Source organism: Uloborus diversus, chromosome 3, assembly GCF_026930045.1.
Source record: "Uloborus diversus isolate 005 chromosome 3, Udiv.v.3.1, whole genome shotgun sequence".
NCBI classification, from domain to species: domain Eukaryota; kingdom Metazoa; phylum Arthropoda; class Arachnida; order Araneae; family Uloboridae; genus Uloborus; species Uloborus diversus.
This window is the reverse complement of record NC_072733.1, coordinates 114,253,771-114,273,679: the sequence shown is the minus strand read 5'-3', so window position 1 is coordinate 114,273,679 and position 19,909 is coordinate 114,253,771. Positions and strand designations below refer to the sequence as shown.

General features: G+C 37.6%; 1 protein-coding gene across 1 annotated transcript in view; it reads left to right on the top strand.

Moving 5' to 3' along the window:
* LOC129218900 (apolipophorins-like) overlaps nucleotides 1-19,909 on the top strand; it is a 165,393-nt gene that overhangs the window by 57,289 nt on the left and 88,195 nt on the right. The window contains exons 19-20 of the mRNA XM_054853221.1: nucleotides 12,608-12,871; nucleotides 15,887-18,666. Coding sequence (XP_054709196.1) covers nucleotides 12,608-12,871; nucleotides 15,887-18,666 — 3,044 coding nt within the window. The remainder of the gene's footprint in view (nucleotides 1-12,607; nucleotides 12,872-15,886; nucleotides 18,667-19,909) is intronic.

Sequence of the window (19,909 nt, the reverse complement as noted above, 5' to 3'; positions counted from 1 at the left end):
TTAAGGATTTCGGGGCCCATAGGCATTAGAAGTGTTGGGGCCCCCTCACACATTTATTTTATACATAATCTCATATATTATTTCTCTAGCCTGTATTTCTGTCACCACACAAAATGTTCCTTATTCCTTTATGAAGTTTCATAACTTAACCCTCATTTCAAAGCTTATAGTTTTAGGTTCTGTCTACAACTTTAAGTATTACTAATAATGTTTATTAACAATGAATACAGTAACTAAAATGTGTTAATGTTTACTTTTCATTTTAGAGCTAGAAAAAAAATGTATAGAGCATTACTCAGTAAAATATTTCTGAAGCATTTATACCGTTATTGTTAACTGTAGCGGATTGGGGTGGGGGGACCATTTCCCTCCCAAAGAGATGAAAATATCTTAACTACATTATTAACTAAATTTTAAGTCACTTCTTCAGAACATAAGCAAAAACTAAAAAATGAAAAACACACACACATAAAACATATATTTCAATAGAGTCCCTTTGATTCTGCTATGAGGGCAATATTGCAGTCAGAGGTCAGTGCAAAAAAAATACGTAAAGCTCACAAATTTCGAATTCAAAGGTACAAAATAGCACGATTTCTTCATTAATACTTCTTTGATGGAAAAATTTGACTTTTCTGTTTTAATACCCTCTTGTGTGTGTGTTTTAATCACGATCTTTCAAAGTAATACAGAGCATTACTATACCGTTTCGGTGAAGATTTAAGTGGCTTAAAATGCTAAAAAGTATATTTTACTACTACATTTGAAGTAAATTAGAACATAAGAATTATGTACTTTAAAGTAGATTAATCGGCTTTAAGGCATCTTTTAAAACATTTTAAAGGAACCTCACAAAAACTGTTTAACAAAACATTATATGGAGGAGGGGACACTTATGACTTTTCATGACCCTCCCCAAAACTATATTTACCCACGTCTGACAGCTAATTAAGTTAATTTCGGTAAAAAATTAATATCTTGTTACAAATAATATGCCTGCAGCAGAAATGAATGATATATAAAACGAATTCTGGGTTTGTTTCTATTATTATTATTATTATTTTTAATCAGTACATAATTGTTTTCTTACCTTTCTCATAGGAAACTTTTTACTTCTTAGAAAAGTATTTCAATATCGTTGTGCTTTGATGCTTCATTTTTAAGGCAAAAAAATAAACACTTCAATACTGGTACAAAATATCAACTCAAAAACTGGCTTTACACAAGAACTCCACTTTAAAGTTTGGTTACCCTGCACATATAAAAACTGAAAAGGACCAGGAATTCGTTAGAGTGAAACCTTTCTTCTTAAAAACACCACCTTTCATTCTGGGAAAAAGTGGTGCGGAAATGATAAAAATAAAAGAAATGGTTTGCAGGCGTCTAACCATAAGCTCGTATAGAAAAAGGGTGTAAATAATAAGTGGACTGGACCAGAGAACATTTTCTCATGAAGTGTTCTTCCCCAAAAAAAAAACAGCTTCGAATAAAGGGACACAACGCGCCCTTCCGCAAATACATGTGTTTAAGCTCTTTGATGAACTGCCCATGCTTTATACTACAACTACCAGAGTCGCGTACTCAACCTCTATTGTAAAGGCAGGACCACAGTTGTAAGGGCGGCAGATACAGATACAGATCATAAATATTTTGAGTCAGAGCGAAGCTCTTTTACTCTGTATGAAAGATAAGATGTGATGGAGTTGACATTAGTTAGGTCATGATGGGAGGGGGGGGGAGGAGGAAAAACAAGAAAAAAGGAATCGTTTCAGGGCCACACTATATACATATTTACATATTTACAACATGAGATAAGACAGTGTAATAGAAGAATAATGAAAATCCGGATAAATAGGAAATACTAGGATAAATAATAACATGAAGTTGAGAATAAGTATGAAGTATAATACAAAAATTTACATGAACGAAGTCATGAGATGGAGAAAAGCAACCTGCCAGACCAACCTGGCAGTTTGCAGCAAACTCCCACGAGGGGGAGCAAGTGAACAATGTCACTAGCTATACTAGGGTTGCTAGCCCTGGTATAGGAGACTAGTGGAGAGTGTAATGAATAAACATAGAGTCCGACGGGAGATTTTTCCCGCCAGAGTTAAAGGTATATAATACCTGTTCATAAATAAGGGGGTTGGTGTGATTTTCAAGATTTGTGAAGAAGTGAGTAGAGGTGTCAATGATGAAGTCAGTAATGTGATTGACTCCAGAGTCATTGTGTAGGGTAGCGTTGGAAACGTACCACGGGGCTTTAAATATTTTCCTAAGAATCTTATTTTGTATTGTTTGGAGTTTTGCAATGTTAGATTTGGCAGCATACCCCCATGCGGGTATACTGTAGACAAGGGCTGGTCTGATGATGGTAGTATACAGTAAGAGACGGTTTTTTGTGCTAAGGGAATTTGTTTTGTTAAGTAAACCATAGAGACAGCCAATCTTAATGTTAGCTTTTTTTTATAACGTTATCAATGTGTGGTTTGAATGTGAGGCTTTTATCGAGGTGGACACCGAGGTATTTGACAGTATTGGAGAAAGGGATTATATCATCGCCAACTTGGATGGGCTTAGGATATTTTTTGATGTCGTTATTGTAAAAGCAAATAGCTTGTGTTTTACTGGCATTTATGGCGATCCGCCATTTGTTAAGGTAATCTAGAATGACATTAACATACTTTTGTAGACGATGTCTGGCAAAGCCACGGCAATGGTCGCTGGTGAAAATGCTGGTATCATCAGCAAAGAGACAAGTTAGATGAGAGTTGTGAGTGGGGGAAGTCATAAGTGTAAATGTTGTAAAGGGTCGGTCCTATCGCCAACCCCTGGGGCACTCCAGCCATGATATTATGTTTACTTGATAAGTAGTTCTGAATTTTAACTTGAAAGGTACGTTTGTGGAGGTAGCTATGTATGAGATGAATGATGTAGTTGGAAAATTTAAGTAGAATGAGCTTGTGTATTAGTCCGGCATGCCAGACTCTATCAAATGCTTTAGCAATATCGAAGAAGACACCAATAGTGTATTTTTCTTTGTTGCAGTTATCTTGGATAAAATTTATCATTCGAACAAGTTGATGGGTGGTAGAGTGATTTTCTTTAAAGCCAAATTGGAAGTCAGGAATTAGGTTATGTGAGTGAATATGTTCTTTAATTCTAGTGAGGAGGATTTTCTCGATTAATTTGGATAGAGAAGAGAGGAGGCTAATAGGTCTGTAATTTTGTGGGAAGGAATGATCGGAGTTGGGCTTAGGGATGGGTATGACAACAGCATTCTTCCAAGAGCTGCGGAAGTAGCCAAGTGTGAAAATTTTGTTGATAACTTTGGCAAGGAAAGTGATAGCTTTGAGGGGGAGGTGCTTTAGATGAACGTTCTTAATACCATCTTCACCACCTGCTTTTCTAACGGGGAGGTGCTTGATAGTAATCATGATCTCAAGAGGGGTGATGATAGGGGGAGGAACAGAAGTGGGAGGAGCTTGGAAGAAACGATTTATGCTCCGATTAACTTCGGAGATCGTATCCTCGTCGTACTCATGAGCATTAAGCTGAAAGTTGTCTTCAAGAGTGCTGGCGATAGCGCTAGCTTTATCTTGGGTGGTATAAACCAGCTTGCCATGATCGGCATGTATAGTGGGCATAATATGCGCCTTATTGGAGAACTTTCTGACAAGTGTATAAAATGCTTTTGAATTATTGTCAAGTGAACCCAGATAGTTGTTAAAAGTAGTCGACTTATTCTCTCCAGTCAGTTTTTTAATTTCATTTTGGATAGCATTAAGTCTAGTTTTAACAGCAGGATCTTTGGAAAGTTGCCAGTGTTTTTTAATTCTGTTTTTATATTTGATGAGATTAATGATATTGGGATTAAATCGGAGAGGGAGGCGTTTAGAGAATTTCTTAATACTGGCTCTTTCAAGAGCAAATTTCATGTTGTCAGTAAGTGTGGAGATGCAGTTATCAATATCAGATATAGAGGTGATGGTGGGATTTCCCTGGATTCGGTCATGAATAATTTTGGTGTAGTAGCTCCAGTTGGTGATCGTTGAGGTGAAAGGAGCTTCGGGAAAGCTCATAGAAATACCAATGTCAAGGAAGACAGGGCAGTGGTCGGAACTAAGTTCCGTGACAGCTGATATCCTAGTATGATAGTTAAGGCATTTTAACAGTGCGAGATCAAGGGTGGAATTTGAAGATGTACCGTAATAGGTGGGGGTGTCAGGTGCGATGAGCTGGATATCATTATCAATGATATAATTTAGCAGTTTCTCTCCATTTGTATTTGGGAGACCATCAGTCCATATCTCATGCTTGCAATTTAGATCGCCAATTAAAATGGAGCAAGAATGGAGGAAAAGTAATTTGTCAAAATCACGTTCATAAAAGGTATTCCCAGGGGGAAAATAAATGGAGGAAATAGTAACCAGTTTGCTGTCAATATTGCAGACAATAGTGGTATTTTCAAAACCAGTAGTGGAGCAGGGTCTAGAGTAGTGGGGGATATTAAACTTAATGAAGATCGCAGTGCCGCCACCACGAGAATGTGTACGGTCATTACGATAACATTTGTAATTAGGGAAGTACACCTTATTGTTATTGGTAAGATGCGTCTCTTGAACGCAGAAAATGTCAGGAGTGTGCTCAGTGAGGAAGCTTTCGACCTCCCCCCTTTTAGAGAGAAGGCCATTAGCATTCCATGAGCAGATGCGAAGCATAGGCGTACTAGCCATGATGGAAGGCAGCACTGAGGTCATTAAGATCCCGCATGAGAGATTGCATTCCCTTGAGGATATTAGCAATCAGTTGGGGGATTTTGGTGAAGTTTTTGAGCAAGTTGCTTAAGTCTTGTATTTGATCGGAGGGAGGGGGTGTGAGTGGAGAGGGGAGTCGCATCAGTGGGGGAGCCTTGGAGCTTTTCAGCATATGTTGGGAAATTCACTGAATTTTTAACAATGTTATTTGGATTTTCAGTGGGGGAAGTTTTAGGATTTCTATCGGGGGGCCTCTTAGGGCAACCCCTAAAATTTGCAGTATGGTCACCGCCACAGTTTGCACATTTGGCGGGAGTATCTTTAGGCTTGGTACAATCCCTAGTCGGATGGTCGCTAGCACATTTTAGGCATTTAAAAGGCTTGTAGCAATTTCGGCTAGAATGGCCAAAGTCCTGGCATCTAAAGCACTGTGTTGGGGAGGATTTAAGCCTAAGTGCTTCAATTTTGATTTGAAACTATCCCAAATAATTTATGTGATAAATTTGTTTGCTTTCCTCGTTACGAGGTAAATTGACCAAAAATAAGGGGAGAGCTTGTCGATTTTTCCCGTGCATCTGGGATATATTGTCTGGGTGAAACCCGAGTTCGGCAAGCTTGTCCTTGATAAAGGAGATGTCAGTGTCACGGGGGAGACCCCTAATGACAATTTTTAGGCATTTATCCCCATTGAGTGTGTACGTATGGTAATATATATTGTTTTGGGTTAGGTGTCTAACGATAGTGCGGTAGGTGTCATCAGTGGGAGGTTTTACAATGTATTTGGAGCCAGTATATTTTACGGTAATTTTGCTGTTAGTAAGCTCCTGCTAACAGCTGCATTTCTTGGAATCAGAGCTCGGGTCCCCAGGACCATTGTGTTGAACAACCTGCAGCTTAATGTGGTAGAAACAAAGGATTTTCTGATTCTTTTGTTTTTTTCTTTTCTTTTCTTTCTTTTTTTTTTCAAAGGGAAACCAGAGAGGTTTGCTAAAATATTTTGAAAAGAGCTTTTTACAAGAAAAGCTGTGTCCGTGTCAGGATAAGTAAGTCTCCACACTATAATAAAAGGAGATTTAATAGTTTAACCATAGAAAATGGGGGAGGGGTTATTAAAAAAAATATCCGTAATGAGGGGTGTTCATGCTTAAGGGTTGTACGTTCGGCGAGATTTTCACTGTATCAGAATTAAGAAAATTTCTAATACGCTGGTAAATAAAAAATTAAACAATTAATAGTCTTTCGCGGCTATTAATTGTTTTGTGACAAATCAAATGTATATGTAACTGAAAATTTCTATGTAAATTATATTTCATGTGTAAGAGATTCAGTAAGTTTACTTGGTCACAGGTGCATAATCTTCAACTACGTTTTTGATAAACAATATAGAGGTTTAGCAGTAATTTATTCAAGCTAAACTGCTAAACATTCCTCTTAAAAAAAAAAAAATCCCAGAAGTAGTTCCAGGCTTTAAAATAAAAACTTATTTGTAAGAATTGGTTATATTTTATTATGACTATCAGAGACACAAGAAAAATTGCGTTGCAGGAAACTTCTCGCCCCCTCCCCCCCATGCATGAAATTTTGAAAATCACTATAAATTGATGAAATTTGCGAAGTTTGGGCCCCTATCACTCGTTTAATCGGGTCCTTGACAAATTTCTGCGAGCATAAATCTCTGCTATTTGTGAGACTTCTTTTAATAATGTGTAACGCGAGTAGGAAATTGGGACATACTGCTGATAACTTTATCCCTATTCCAGATCTTACCCCTTTTCCGAATTTTCCTTTTCTTTCAGGGATTCTCTCTTCTCCCCGTATCAGGTGGTCTAGGAAGGGTAATATGATACTTTTTGCAACGATCCAAGGTTTGGTTTTCACATACGGAAGTATGGCAGTGGGCACCCCTTCTCCCCACTCAGGGTCTGTTTACTGAATAGGAAAATTAGACCGCGGTCTGTGCTATCTATTTGAGGCCCCCAAATGGCTAAAAGTGTTTTAGCAAATGGAAAAAAAAAAATAATAATGTTTAGCTACAAGAGGGCACCGAAAATTGTTAGGCCAAGGGCCCCGATATATTAATTGGGGACCCTTGGTCAAGGTTCTGGGGCTCTAGGGGTCCCCAGAACCAATATAAGCATTTGAAACTATGTTTGATTTACGGAAAAAAATTGAAAACAAAGCTCAACTCCGTCTCCCCCCCCCCCCCCTTCTCCAATCCAAATCCACCGAAAAACTTCTCTTGGCTGCCTTTTTCCGGGCTCCGATACGGCCAGGACTTTTTCCTTTTTTTCTTTCAGGGATTTTCACTTCTCTCCATGGCAGGTGGCCTAGGAAATCGCCAAGCCAAGGTTTGGTTTTCGCACATGGAAGTTGGACTGTGGGCCCTCTTTTCTCTATTTAGGGCTTGTTTACTGAATAGGCCTACTAGGCCGTACCAAAGCCCCTGCTATTTGGGGACTCCAATTGGTTAAAACTATTCTAGCAAAAGGAAAAAATTGTATTGTTTGACTACAAGAGGGCACCGAAAAAGTGTTTGACCTAGGGCCCCAATATCATAATCGGGGCCATGGGTCAATAAGTTTTTGGGCTTTTGGGCCCCAGAAAAAACATTACAGCTTAAAACTAAGTTTGATTTTTGGAAAATTTTTACAAAATTAAATGAAAACAAAGCTTATCAATTTTCGGGCTCTTCCTGACTCCACTCTCCCCCCCCCCCCCGTGGTGCGGTGTCTTAACGTTACGTAGTTACGCCACTGAGTTATGTAGTCTATCGTTAGCAAACGCTTAATGATCTGGATGCCGTCGGGCCAAATGACGGATCTACTCATTTTTTGGCCTAACTTATATAACGTAAATACTTTTTTCATGTTCAATTTTAATTCCTTCTTGGGGCCCTTATATTGTGGGGGACCTCCCATATGCGACGATTGAGGTATGGAAAATCTGCCACTGTCAGCCCTTTAGCAGCTAAAACAAAAGGCCATGGTCTCCATGACCTTTGAAAAATGAATAACAAAACCTTTTGGTAGGGGCCCCATTGCTGTTGTGTATGCCACAGATCTCACATGTATAAAACATTTCCTGTTTGACAGCAGTAAAAGATGAGATAGAGAGAAAAAAAGGAAGGGAGCCCCATTTTTTTAAAAACTTTTTCCTTTTTTTTTTTGTCGAAAAGAACTTTTTCTTACAAATTTTCAACTTTAAGATTTCTCCGGGGCCCCTGAGAACCTCGGGGCCTCTAGGCAGCTGCCTACATTGCCTATTTAGTAATCCGGCCCTGCAGATACGGGAGAAAAGTAGATTACAACGTTATTCATCATCATCAAATTAGGAATTAGGTGCATTTCCGCATTTGGTTTAGTTTTGTTCTACATAAAGTCAACTAGAACTAGGAACTAGATACATGTAGAGATTCTAGTTCAACTGTTCAACGTAATCAAACAAAGGTGAAATTTTACGCCTACTATTTTTCAACATTTCTGTGCAGAAGACATCATTTATTTCTGAATTTTATGATGCAAAAAAACTTTGTTATTGACTTTTCCCCCCAATCTCCTACCGTTTCTGAGATACAAACGCAAACTCCAAATTTTGCCACTAGCTGGTGGCTTCAGTTTGTAGCTCTTGGCTTCACCCCCTCCCCTATTTCTAGATCCCTATATTCTAGATTTTATGTTTATACAGAGTGTCCCAAAAGGTCGTTTACAAACTTAACATGCTGGTCTATCATATCTTGATGAACAAGATTTACATAGGAACTTGTGTCCGAAAATTCAAACTGCTACCGCTAGAGGGCGATAATTGCACGAAAACGGGAGAGTGGGAAAAACAACCAGTTCAGGCGTGGACGTTGAAGGAGAAGGATGAGTGAGTTTAGTAACGCAAAAATAGCCAACATGCATTACGTATATAGCGCTTCTGATGGAAATGAACGAGCAGCGGCACGCGGATGTACCTTGAGCGCATCCCAAATAGGCGTCAGCCAAGTCATGTTTTGTTTGGACAATTGCACCCCAGACTGCGTTAATCAGGAGCTTTCGAAGTATCTAGCTACATCGGTCGAGAACGTACTATACGCACGCCTGTCGTATTAGAAACCGTGCTACAGGAGTTTGCCATCAACCCGCAAACAATTTTCCGAGCAGGCGAACGTGTCTTGGGTGTAGGTCGTTCCACCATAATGCGCATACTGTACGAGGACATGCAAGATGCAACACCCTTACCACTTCCAAAAAGTACAGGCATTGTGCGCTGACGATAATTCCAAACGCATTGCATTCTCACGCTGGTATTTGCAACAGTGGGTCGCACAGCCAGATTTTCCATCCTGGATTTTGTTTTCTGATGACTCCTGCTTTACACAGGACGGTGTCCTGAACCTGCACAACATGCACGTATGGGCGAATGAGAACTCAAGATATACACGTGCCCATACCTATCAAAAACGTTTCACCGCAAACGTTTGGGCTGGTATTATCGGTGACATGTTGATTGGCCCCTCTACTAGAACGCCTCGACGGAAATATCTATCGCATTTTCTTTAGAAAGAGATTTGCCGGATCTGATGGGTGACGTTTCAGCCGCTACACGTCGAAACATCTGGTTTCAGCATGATGGAGCGCCTGCTCACTTTAGCTACGCTGATCGAGAATACCTCGATAGGACTTATCCCAATCGCTGGATCGGTAGAGGCGGACCAGTCCAATGGCCGCCGCAATCGCCTGACCTGACTCCCCTGGATTTTTACCTGTGGGGACACCTGAAGTCCATGGTGTACGAGACACCGGTAACATCGGACATGGATCTTATCGGCAGGATCGCGGAAGCGGCAGCACGTGTCTGTGACACTCCTGGCCAGTTTGAACGGGTACGTGAATCCATGCGCCGACGTTGTGAAACGTGCATTGCGGCGAATGGAAGGAATTTTGAACATTTGCTATGATGTAATGATGTTTTGTAATAAAAATCATATTAACATCACTGTCGATATCATTTTTTTTCCTCTTCATCCAAACCTGCACTTATCGCCCTCTAGCGGTTTGAATTTTCGGACACAAGTTCCTGTGTAAATCTTGTTCATCATGATATAACAGAACAACATGTTAAGTTTGTAAACGACCTTTTGGGACACCCTGTAGTTCTTGCCATTTAGAAATTATTGGGTTGACAACGGACTTTAGCGGGCACACTGCATACTTCGCGTACAAATGTATAAATGGGTAGTGCATTAGTAGGTCTTTCATATGCATTCAAGTGAGAAAAGGTTTCTAACCTACTTTCGGCTGTACGGCGGGAATTAACCGATTTCGAACGCGGAATGGTTGTTGGAAATCTTTCGACAATTCAACATTCTGAGAGCCTCAGTGTTAAAAGAGTATAGATAATATCTAATGTCACACAATGAATAGTGCAGTAGCTGACCGTCTGCACTTAATGATCGAGACTAGTGACGTGTGCGTATATTTTTCAGCACTAGCAGACTCGCAGCACCTAGTGAAACAACCACAGGAATCATTGTGGGACGCACGACAGAGTGTCAGTCAGAACAATGCAGCAAAATCTGGTTTCAATGGGCTGCAGCAGTAGTGAACCACTTGAATGCCTTCACAACCAGCACGACATCACCTGTTGGGCCTATCCTCGGCTCATGACTGTATCGGTTGAATTCTAAACAACTGAAACACTCTGGCGTGATCAGTTGAAACATTATTTCAGATAAGAGCTTATGGTAGGCATCGAGAATGGCACAGAGCCCACGAAGCCATGAACCCAAGTCGTTAACAAGGCACTGCGCACAACCTGATGCTAGTAGCCTCGTAATGGTTTAGGCTGCACCAATCATTGAGAAAAAATGGTTCTATCAACTACTTTAAGATGACTTGCAGCAATTTACGGACTTCATCTAACCAAAACGATAACATTTTTATGGAAGGTAAGGCGTCATATCGTTGGGCCACAACCATTCGCAATATCCTTGAAAAACATTCTGGACAGTTGAAGCAACACATTTTGCCACCTAGACTACCCGATATGACTTCCTCGATCATTTATGGGACATAATGGAAAAGACAGTTCGTGCATAAAATCCTGCATCGACAATGCTTTCGCAATTATGAACTTCTACCGCAGCACCAAGGTTCAATGTTTTTGCAGGAGGCGTCCGACAACTTATTGAGTCCATACTAAGGCCAATTGTTGCACTTTGTCGGGAAAAAAAGTTCCGATATGATTTAGGAGGTGACTTTTGTCACCTCAGGTTTACTCAAAGTGGTGCACAATATTATTATATTCTTGCAGAAGATTACACTTATATCGCTAAAATGTTAATGTGACCCTTTAAGTGGTATTTAATCAGTATTTGTTAGTAATTGATCCATAAAATGAAGCATTTAATAGATCAAAAAAAAAAAAAAAATTTGCTTAAAAACAATAAAAAGTTTTCTATCAATTCTAAAACGTATGAACATTTTGTGTGACACATTTTTTCTGCAATGAAAACTGTTATTTTGTGCGTCATGCTTTTTAAGCTACGTCTGGAGTCGAGGAAAGTATTATTTGTTAGTGGTACCCATCTTCTCCAAGGTCGATGACGTTCCCCCCCCCCCCTCAAATGTTGTTGAGGCTCTTCCAAGAATGAGACCCTTCTCCAAAATGAGAATAAAAAACCTCTTAAATTAATCCTTCCTGAAGATTTCGACATGGCACGAGGGAGGCCTCGTGCCCTTCCCCCGCATTGTGCACCACTTTCTTGTTAGCTTCAATTCCGTATCAACTTCACAATTCAGAGCACATAATTCCCTACAATGTATTAAAATGTTATTAACAGACACACTCACATTAACACTCCACCCCGAAGGTAAATTATGGCAGAGATCAGAGCACATGCGTAAATTTAATTTTTAAAAAATGACGAAATTAAAAAAAATGGTATCGCAGATTTTCCGTGAAACGATAGGGAAAAACCCTTTACAGATGCTCCAGAATTTTTGATTTTCTGAAGTCATTTTAATGCAAGTTTTCCTCTGCTGCGCTTTATAATTTCGAACATATTTACGATAAACATGTGGCGCCATGTGGAAAATGTAACGACATTTTTTTTTTGCAATTTTCAACACAATACTTAATCTGACGCATATTCCGGCAATTATTCGTCCGAGCTAAACATATTTTCGCTCTGCACTAATTAATAGCTTTTGCACAAAATTAAATCCAAACAACCGGCCCGTATGTGCCTACTCGAGTCCGATGATGTCACAGGCGAAAAAAAAAAAAAAAACCGTATGATAAATGCGTCTAGTCTGCCTCTGGTAAAATGATGCATGGTCTTGCACGTGCTCATTTGTTATTGGATTTAAAAGAGGATTCCATAAATTCGCACAGCGCCAATAATCGCTTTCGACAAGGCTAAGTCGTAGTTTGAAAATTAGTAGTGGCTTTCCTCACCCCTGTTTTAACAATCAGAGTTGGTTAAGTTTCAACCTATCGGAAGTAAATTTATCAGAGCCAGTCTATGCAGACATTCTCTGTCCATTGTGACCCCCCCCCCTTTTTAACTCATTATTGGTCAAGTTAGATGGTATTTACTACAGATTAAAATCTAACGATTTTGTAACAAGAGAATGATATACCGGTTATCACAAGTTAGTATGTAACGAATGAATTGGCGTTTGTACGTCAATTTCTGGTTGCTTTAACAACAGTGAGCGATGAATCAAGTAATTTTTGTGTTCTTATAAAATTATAATAGCTATTACGAAAATGTCATATTTGAAAGAATTTGTTATCTTAGAGATATCTTTTCAAATTTAATTATAGGTATTTTGACACAAATGTTTTCCTAAATTTTACAGGAAGCTTTTTGAAACGAGATGAGTCGATGCAAATGAAGATTGTTGCATTGGGGAATAGTAAAAGGCAGTATGTTCTAAACCTTGATGTTGGAGCTGACGTACGTGGAGCTCGACTTGTCGAATATCAGCCGAAGCTTTCTCTTACTATTCCTAATGTGAGGCCCATAGAAATAACCGGCACAGTCGTTTTTGCAAGGGGACGAAAAGAACAGATTACAATCAATCTTCTGTCAAATAGTTTTGATGATCCCATTACATTAAAAGGTAAGCTTAAAATGTTGTGGATATGTTTATTCTATGTTCACCATGACCGATAACTTCTCATACAACATTTTGAACTACGTTAATAACTATTTTTTACGGTAGTCCCAATTTTTTCAGGCAAAGTAGTATAAGGTATAGGGTACTGTGGCGTGATATGGGTCATGAGGGTAAAAAAGATCTCTTAATAAATAACTCAGTACAACTATATTGAAACTAATACTTTTCAATCAGTATTACTAATATTATTTTTCAATATGTTGGCAACATTTTTCAGTTTCTAAAAAGTTAGTTTAATGCATATGGCAACATAGGGAAAGTATTTTACCCACTATGGATGAAATTGCTCTAAACATAGGGTCTGGTGGGGGAAAGTGGTCATACGTTAAATAAATGGCTATAGCTTGGAAATAAATGTTCGAATGAATATGAAAATTTTATTTTAGGATAGGGGAGTTAGAAACTACATTTTGAATACAAAATTTCAAATTTGGCAATTTTTTTTTTTTGGTAAAATAAAATATTTTGTGTGAATGTGAAAAATTTTAAATTCTAAACACCTCTATTAACTTTCTTGGGAAATTTTGTTTGTTAGAATTATGGACAGATTGACTGCACAGGAAGCTTCCTACATGTCTCAAGAACCCTTTCTCATTAGCAGTTAGCTGAATCTATTTTGGTTAATTTTTTAGAACAGTTTAAGTAAGATGGGGTAAAGTGGTCATAATATTAGGCTTAACGAATATTGTCCTTCTAACGTCACTCAGTCTTTATGTATGAGGCAAACATAAATGAAATATTAATTTCACTTAATATGTATTGTTTTTACAGGAAACAGGGTTAAATATACGAGTATATACGTATGCATACGCATATACTCGTGTACGCACGTATATATACGTATTCACATAAATGCACCAATAAACGCGTAGTATATAGGTTTCTGCAACTATTTTTTGTTCATAAAGATATACATTCGACTATACACGTACATACCCGCTTATACTCGTATATATACGAACACTTATATGCTCAGGTAGACAAGTATATACGCGTACGTACTCGAAGCTCGAGTAGACACTTACACACAAGCATATGATATACATGTATAGAGGGTGAGTTTAAACTCTTGGGCAAATTCTTAAAAGATGTAAGAGAGGAGTAGAAGAAGCAAGAATCATAAGAAACATATGGTCACAATCACAACGCTGGCGCACTACATGCACGCAAAGCCAAAAACTGGGGCATGCAAAACAGGTCATAAATTTGTTACACAAAGACAATTTTACACAACATTTTAGGCCTTAAGAAAGTGTTAAAGTTATTGATGAAATTTGGCCGGCTGCTGTAATATATGCGTCGCAATCACAAAGCACTCTATTTTGCAATAATGAGGCTTTTGAAAACTTTCATCAGTCGCTGTGCCTTTGTTGCAATGCGTGTATTAGAGCTACTACAGGCCGTAACTTTAACATCTGCTCTAAATATTTCTTAAAAACTAAAATGTTGGTTAAAATCATCTTTTTTTTATTGTTTCCAATGGGGCTTTATAAGAGACTCTCCTGAAGAGACGTCTTGGCCATAACCAGACCTGCTGCACTCCCCTAGAATGCATCAGTCTTTCATGTGTCACCATTAAGGCGCTGATGCTTAACACAGCAGTTTATTTGACGCTCAGTTTCCACCAGGTGGAGGCACCTGGGCTCTCTTTGATGCGAAATTGCACTAGGAGTTTAATTTTGACTAGGGAATTTTAAGCCAAACGAATACCCTAGGGATCTTTTACAATAATAATATGACATGGGCGTTGATGAATTTCTGCATCTCGAAAATCCACCGACCGGCATCCCCAGGTTAGAACCCGGGTCCACAGACATACAAGGCCAGCGCCTAACCATCACGCCACCAGCCGGTCAGGTAAAATCATCTTTGTGTAACAAATTTGTGGCATTTTTTGCATCCATCAATCTCTGGCTTAGTGTGCATGTAGCGCGTCAGCGACTATAAGTTCATTATGATTCTTTGCTTCTTACCTCCCCTCTCACACCTCTTTGATTTTTGCCCCAGAGCTTGGATTCACTTTGTAAGCATACATGTATATTAGGGGATATACCCGTGTATACATATATGTACTGATATACACGTAAATGTACGTATATATGTCGATACTAGTACATAATCGTGTTTACACGTATATACTCGTTGCTCGTTCCATACGTATATACTCGTCGTTCATGTATGTACGTGAGTAGACATGTACAAACACGCACTGGATGTATCTACGAAATAACTCGTGTATACTCGTATATGTATGTAGGTATGTATACCTATATATGCGTATATATGTCTACTATAAACGCATATACTCAGGTATGCATGTATATACTCGAGATACAAGTGCATACACGCACGATGTTCGTTTATACGCGTATATATTGCATATACACGTTACACGTATATAGATTCGTGTAGACACGTATACTGTAGGTAATAACGTATACATGCTTATGTATACCCGCATATACTCGTGCATATACTTGTAACTGTAAAAATAACCGAAGTATACAAATATTACTGTTATTTGTAACGATTTTGCATCTATTTTTAACTATGACCACTTTACCCCATGCTATGACCACTTTCCCCCACCCCATGGGGTAAAGTGGTCATAAATACATAGGGAAATGAAAGTGTTATAAAACTACTTAAATCAATAACTTTTTTCCTAAAATTCTATGTATCGTGTTCTTTAATAATGCAATGTAAAACAACAACAAAAAAAATTGGAGTTTTTATAGAATTTATTGTATTTATTATCCACCTAAGTCGAAAACCTACGATTTTATGACCACTTTACCCCACCAGACCCTACCATTTTTCAACTTCTGATTGTCTTTGGATCTTTATTAAATAAATTTCGAGACTAAGTGTTTTTTTACGTACACTATGCTAAGAATCAGGTGATAAATCATTTTGTTCACTTTGATGTAATTCGTTAAAATATGTATTGTTTTGCAGGACATTTGGCAAAAGAAGGTGAGATAAATACACTCGAGTCTAACTGGAAACTTCATTATGAAATGAATGCTAATGCGTTTCAACAGATTCACCGAATCCAAGGCACACTAGGAAACGAAGCAGGAAAAGGTATTCTTCTGGATCTGGGTCATCACTATGAGCCTGATGGAAAAAGTTATGAAAGTATTACTGTAAATGCCAAAATAGATAACATAGAAATTCGTGATCGTTTAAGTTTCCGCCTTGATAGCAAAATTCTTTTAGCTGAGCATCAAGACCTGAATACAATGCTTATTTGGGATGTAAGTTTGATGCCCTTTAATCACTACAAAAGCGATTTAATTTTTCGCTATGGAGAAAACTTTGACGACGACACTCATTTAATACGATCTACGTTTATTCATGCATTGCACGGAGATTTTGATAATTTTCAAAAAATGGACATTGAAAATCAAGTCGGCTTAACTATATCATGCTTAGATTTTGACAAATCTGCTGTGCTCACAGCAGTTTGGGACTTCTTTGACAAACCAAAACTCATCGTCGAAGCTGGCATTAAAACTCATAAAGATAAAGACATTCATTTAGCATTAAACTATAATCATCTTTCTGAAAAACCATTGAAAATAGCATCTGACATATCCTTTACTTATAAAAATTACGTATTCCGATACAGAGACCAGGCTGAAGAAATCGCACCTCATGAGTACCAGGGTAAAAGTGTCATAGAACCAACTGCAGGGAAAGAAATCACTGTACATTATACATATCGAGTCAAAAGCCAGGATCATTTTCATCATGAATTTGATGGAACAATAAATTTTCCTAGGAAATCTTCACCCGTTCCACTGAAAGTAGAGTTGGAATTTTCAAGAGACAGTGCCAAGTTCAGCACTTTTGCAGATACTGGGAGTCAGTCTCCTTACTCCATCAACGTAGCTTTGCAAAGAAAAGGAAGCAATGAAATGAAACTTGCTACCCCTTTCCTTGATGGAGATGTCATTGTTGAAACAGCTGAAGCAATTTACTCTATAAAAGCAGATATTAAAGTAAGGGGTGTAAGGGAAGATAGAAGAATTCTGATGTCCGGCAGTATTACACCAGGCAATGTAAATACTATGGATCTGGATATTCAATGGGATGCTGATAACGACGCGGAAAAGAAAATAAGCATAAAAGCAAAGTCCCATAAAGAGCTTGAAGATGGCACTGATAAACATATGATATCAGCTACTATCAATTATGTAGGATCTATCAACGTTGATGTAACCGGTAAAGTAAGCACACATATTCTAAGAGGTCCTCACTATTTTAAGGCAGATTTCTCTGGAAATATGGAGCAAATGGCAATCGAATATAATCATGAAATAAAAGATGGCCACATGAATAGTGTGGCAAAGTTTTTAAGGAGTGGAGTTGAAAAGATCAGAGCTGATTTCAAAGGGAAATATATTTTGAAAAGTCACACGTTTGAGCTGGAAGCAGGGTTATCATTGTCATCTCCCTACAAAACATTCGACGGAAAGGAATTATATTTCAGAATAATGGCGGACTCAAATGACGCTTTAAGAACATTCATTTCGGAATACCGAATTAAGCCTACAATAGCGATTGGATACGTTGGGAAGTTTGATTACATTCGTAAAAGAGGATTTCCAGGCAATCTCAAATCAAATTTGCTTGTAACAGTCCATCGGAGACCTATATATGAAGGTAATGCTAGTGTTGAATACGGGAATGGTAAATATGCAGCAAAAGCTTCTTTTACACCCATTTCAAAAAGAAAAATTAATTTCATATTGTCTTTTGAACACGCAGCTAGATTTGCAGCTTTCCATAAATCTCTCTCGACATCTTTACAATACTTACAGTCAGTAGAAGTTAATGCTGTAGCTGACTTGAGAAATGTTGAAGATGCAAAGCTACAGTCAAACCTAGACGTTAATTCCCACAAACTGTACGATGTAAACACGACCTTGAAAATGAAAAGTATTATTGATTTTGACGGACAAATTCTACTCTTTAGTAGAATCACGCCTTCGGTACACGTATTTTCTAAAGCTCAAACTTCTGGCCAGGTGACAAAATTCGACATGAACCTAGACATAGATTCGAACCGCGTAATAACAGGTTCCGGTGAGATGAAAAAACGTAAAAAAGGATTTAATAGCGATATGTCATTCAAATATAAAGAAAAAGAATTACTTTTGGTTACCATTCATCAAGATGCAAAATCTCAAAGAGAGAGAAATTACGTTATAAATGTCAAAGCTCCTAGTAGGACGTACACAGCTAACGCTCGTGTCAACAAAGAAAGGAAAACTATAAAATATGAAACAAAACTTTGCAGGAACGACAAATGCGTGAATATTGATGCAGCTCATAAAGAAGAAAATGACGTAGATGAATGGCAAATAACGTATAAGAGAGGAAGTTTAGAATTTAGTATTGAAAGAATCCGAGTTAGCACTAACGATCTATCACGCTTCCATACTGTTATATACAAAGGAGACAAGCGTTATGGTTACGATTTGCGCATTGGAAAAGAAGGTAATGCAAGGACTGTGAGTTTAGGAACCATACTACCGTCACGAGAAATAATTGTAAAAGGAGGATTTGAACTTTCGATTCGTAATCCTAAAGTAAAATTGGAACTTTCACTTGATGGAAGAAATCATCCAGATAGGAAGTTAATCGTGGACACAAAGTTTGAAAATCACCTTTTTGATGATGGTCCTTCAAAACTGGATGTTGTGCTCAGCCACCCAATATTTGAGAAGGTAAATAGCTATTTTTCTTTAATGAAGGTATAAATTTTTCATTGCATGCAAAGGTCTTCTAAATTTTCCTATAAATGTTTCTTTAAATAAATTAATTAATATTTCATTTTTATAAGTTTTACACATCTCTGTTCAGTGGTGAATATCAAATAAAATATTTAGTCACCGAATTTCAAAATAATGTTTTTTATATTTCTCACAAATACGTATATAATATTAGTTGAAACATCTTTTCTCATTTTTAACTGAACAATGTGCTCGAAATTTCAAGTTTGAGTTTTGATAGCGTTTGATTATGTTCCACTTATGTCTTTCACATGATATTTTAGAAACGACCCAAAGCGTAATCTACAGTAGAGAAAAATTTAACTTTCGAATTGTATAGCTTTGAGTTTCATTTCTTACTAGAACTAGAATTATAACTTAAAAAAGATCTTAACTTAATATAACTATCAATATTTACAACCATAAAACAGTTCATTTAAACATATTTATATTCATAATTATATGTCTTAAAATAAAATAAAACAACGAATTATCATAAACGCATTTAAAAAAATAAAAAAAATATGCTAACTTTTTTATGACTTTCTGTATTTTAATGTAAACTTGTTTAACTGATTAAGGAAATTGTGCCACACATTTTAGAAAACACATATCAAAAACAACTTACGAAATTCCAAAATAAAGCAAATTATCAAAATGTGCTTTTATTTATATAATGCCACAAGTTCTTTTTAAATGATTAATAAAATCGAGTTTTCAATATTAACAATGTCAAGGGTTTCATTGGGCACTAAAAGCTGATCCTTGCAATTGCTACACGTAATATAGTTGCAAGTAACTGCCAAAAGTATGCATGTCATATGGAGTAGAAGACAACAAAATTTACAAATGAAACAGGTTTCGTTGCTTTCTATATTTTTCTTTGAAGAATTTTTCTTACTCCCAGTGCCGAGTAACTTTCTATTTCAAGTTTCTTGACATCCATCAACATTCTATTATTTGAGTTTATATTTCCGGTTTCACTTTTTGTAGGAGAAATAGGGCAGTGAAAATGAACGGCATGTAAATGCCATAATTAAAAGTTTGGTTAATAAGCAGTACAAATGGTAGGAGAACCCCTCATCTGCATTGAGGCAAGATAGTACTAAGTAGCCGTGGTAAGGGTTGCTATACAGCACGATTTAGAGAAAAAAAAAATCTACGGACACCTGCCTAGGATCTAAACTTCAAACGCATT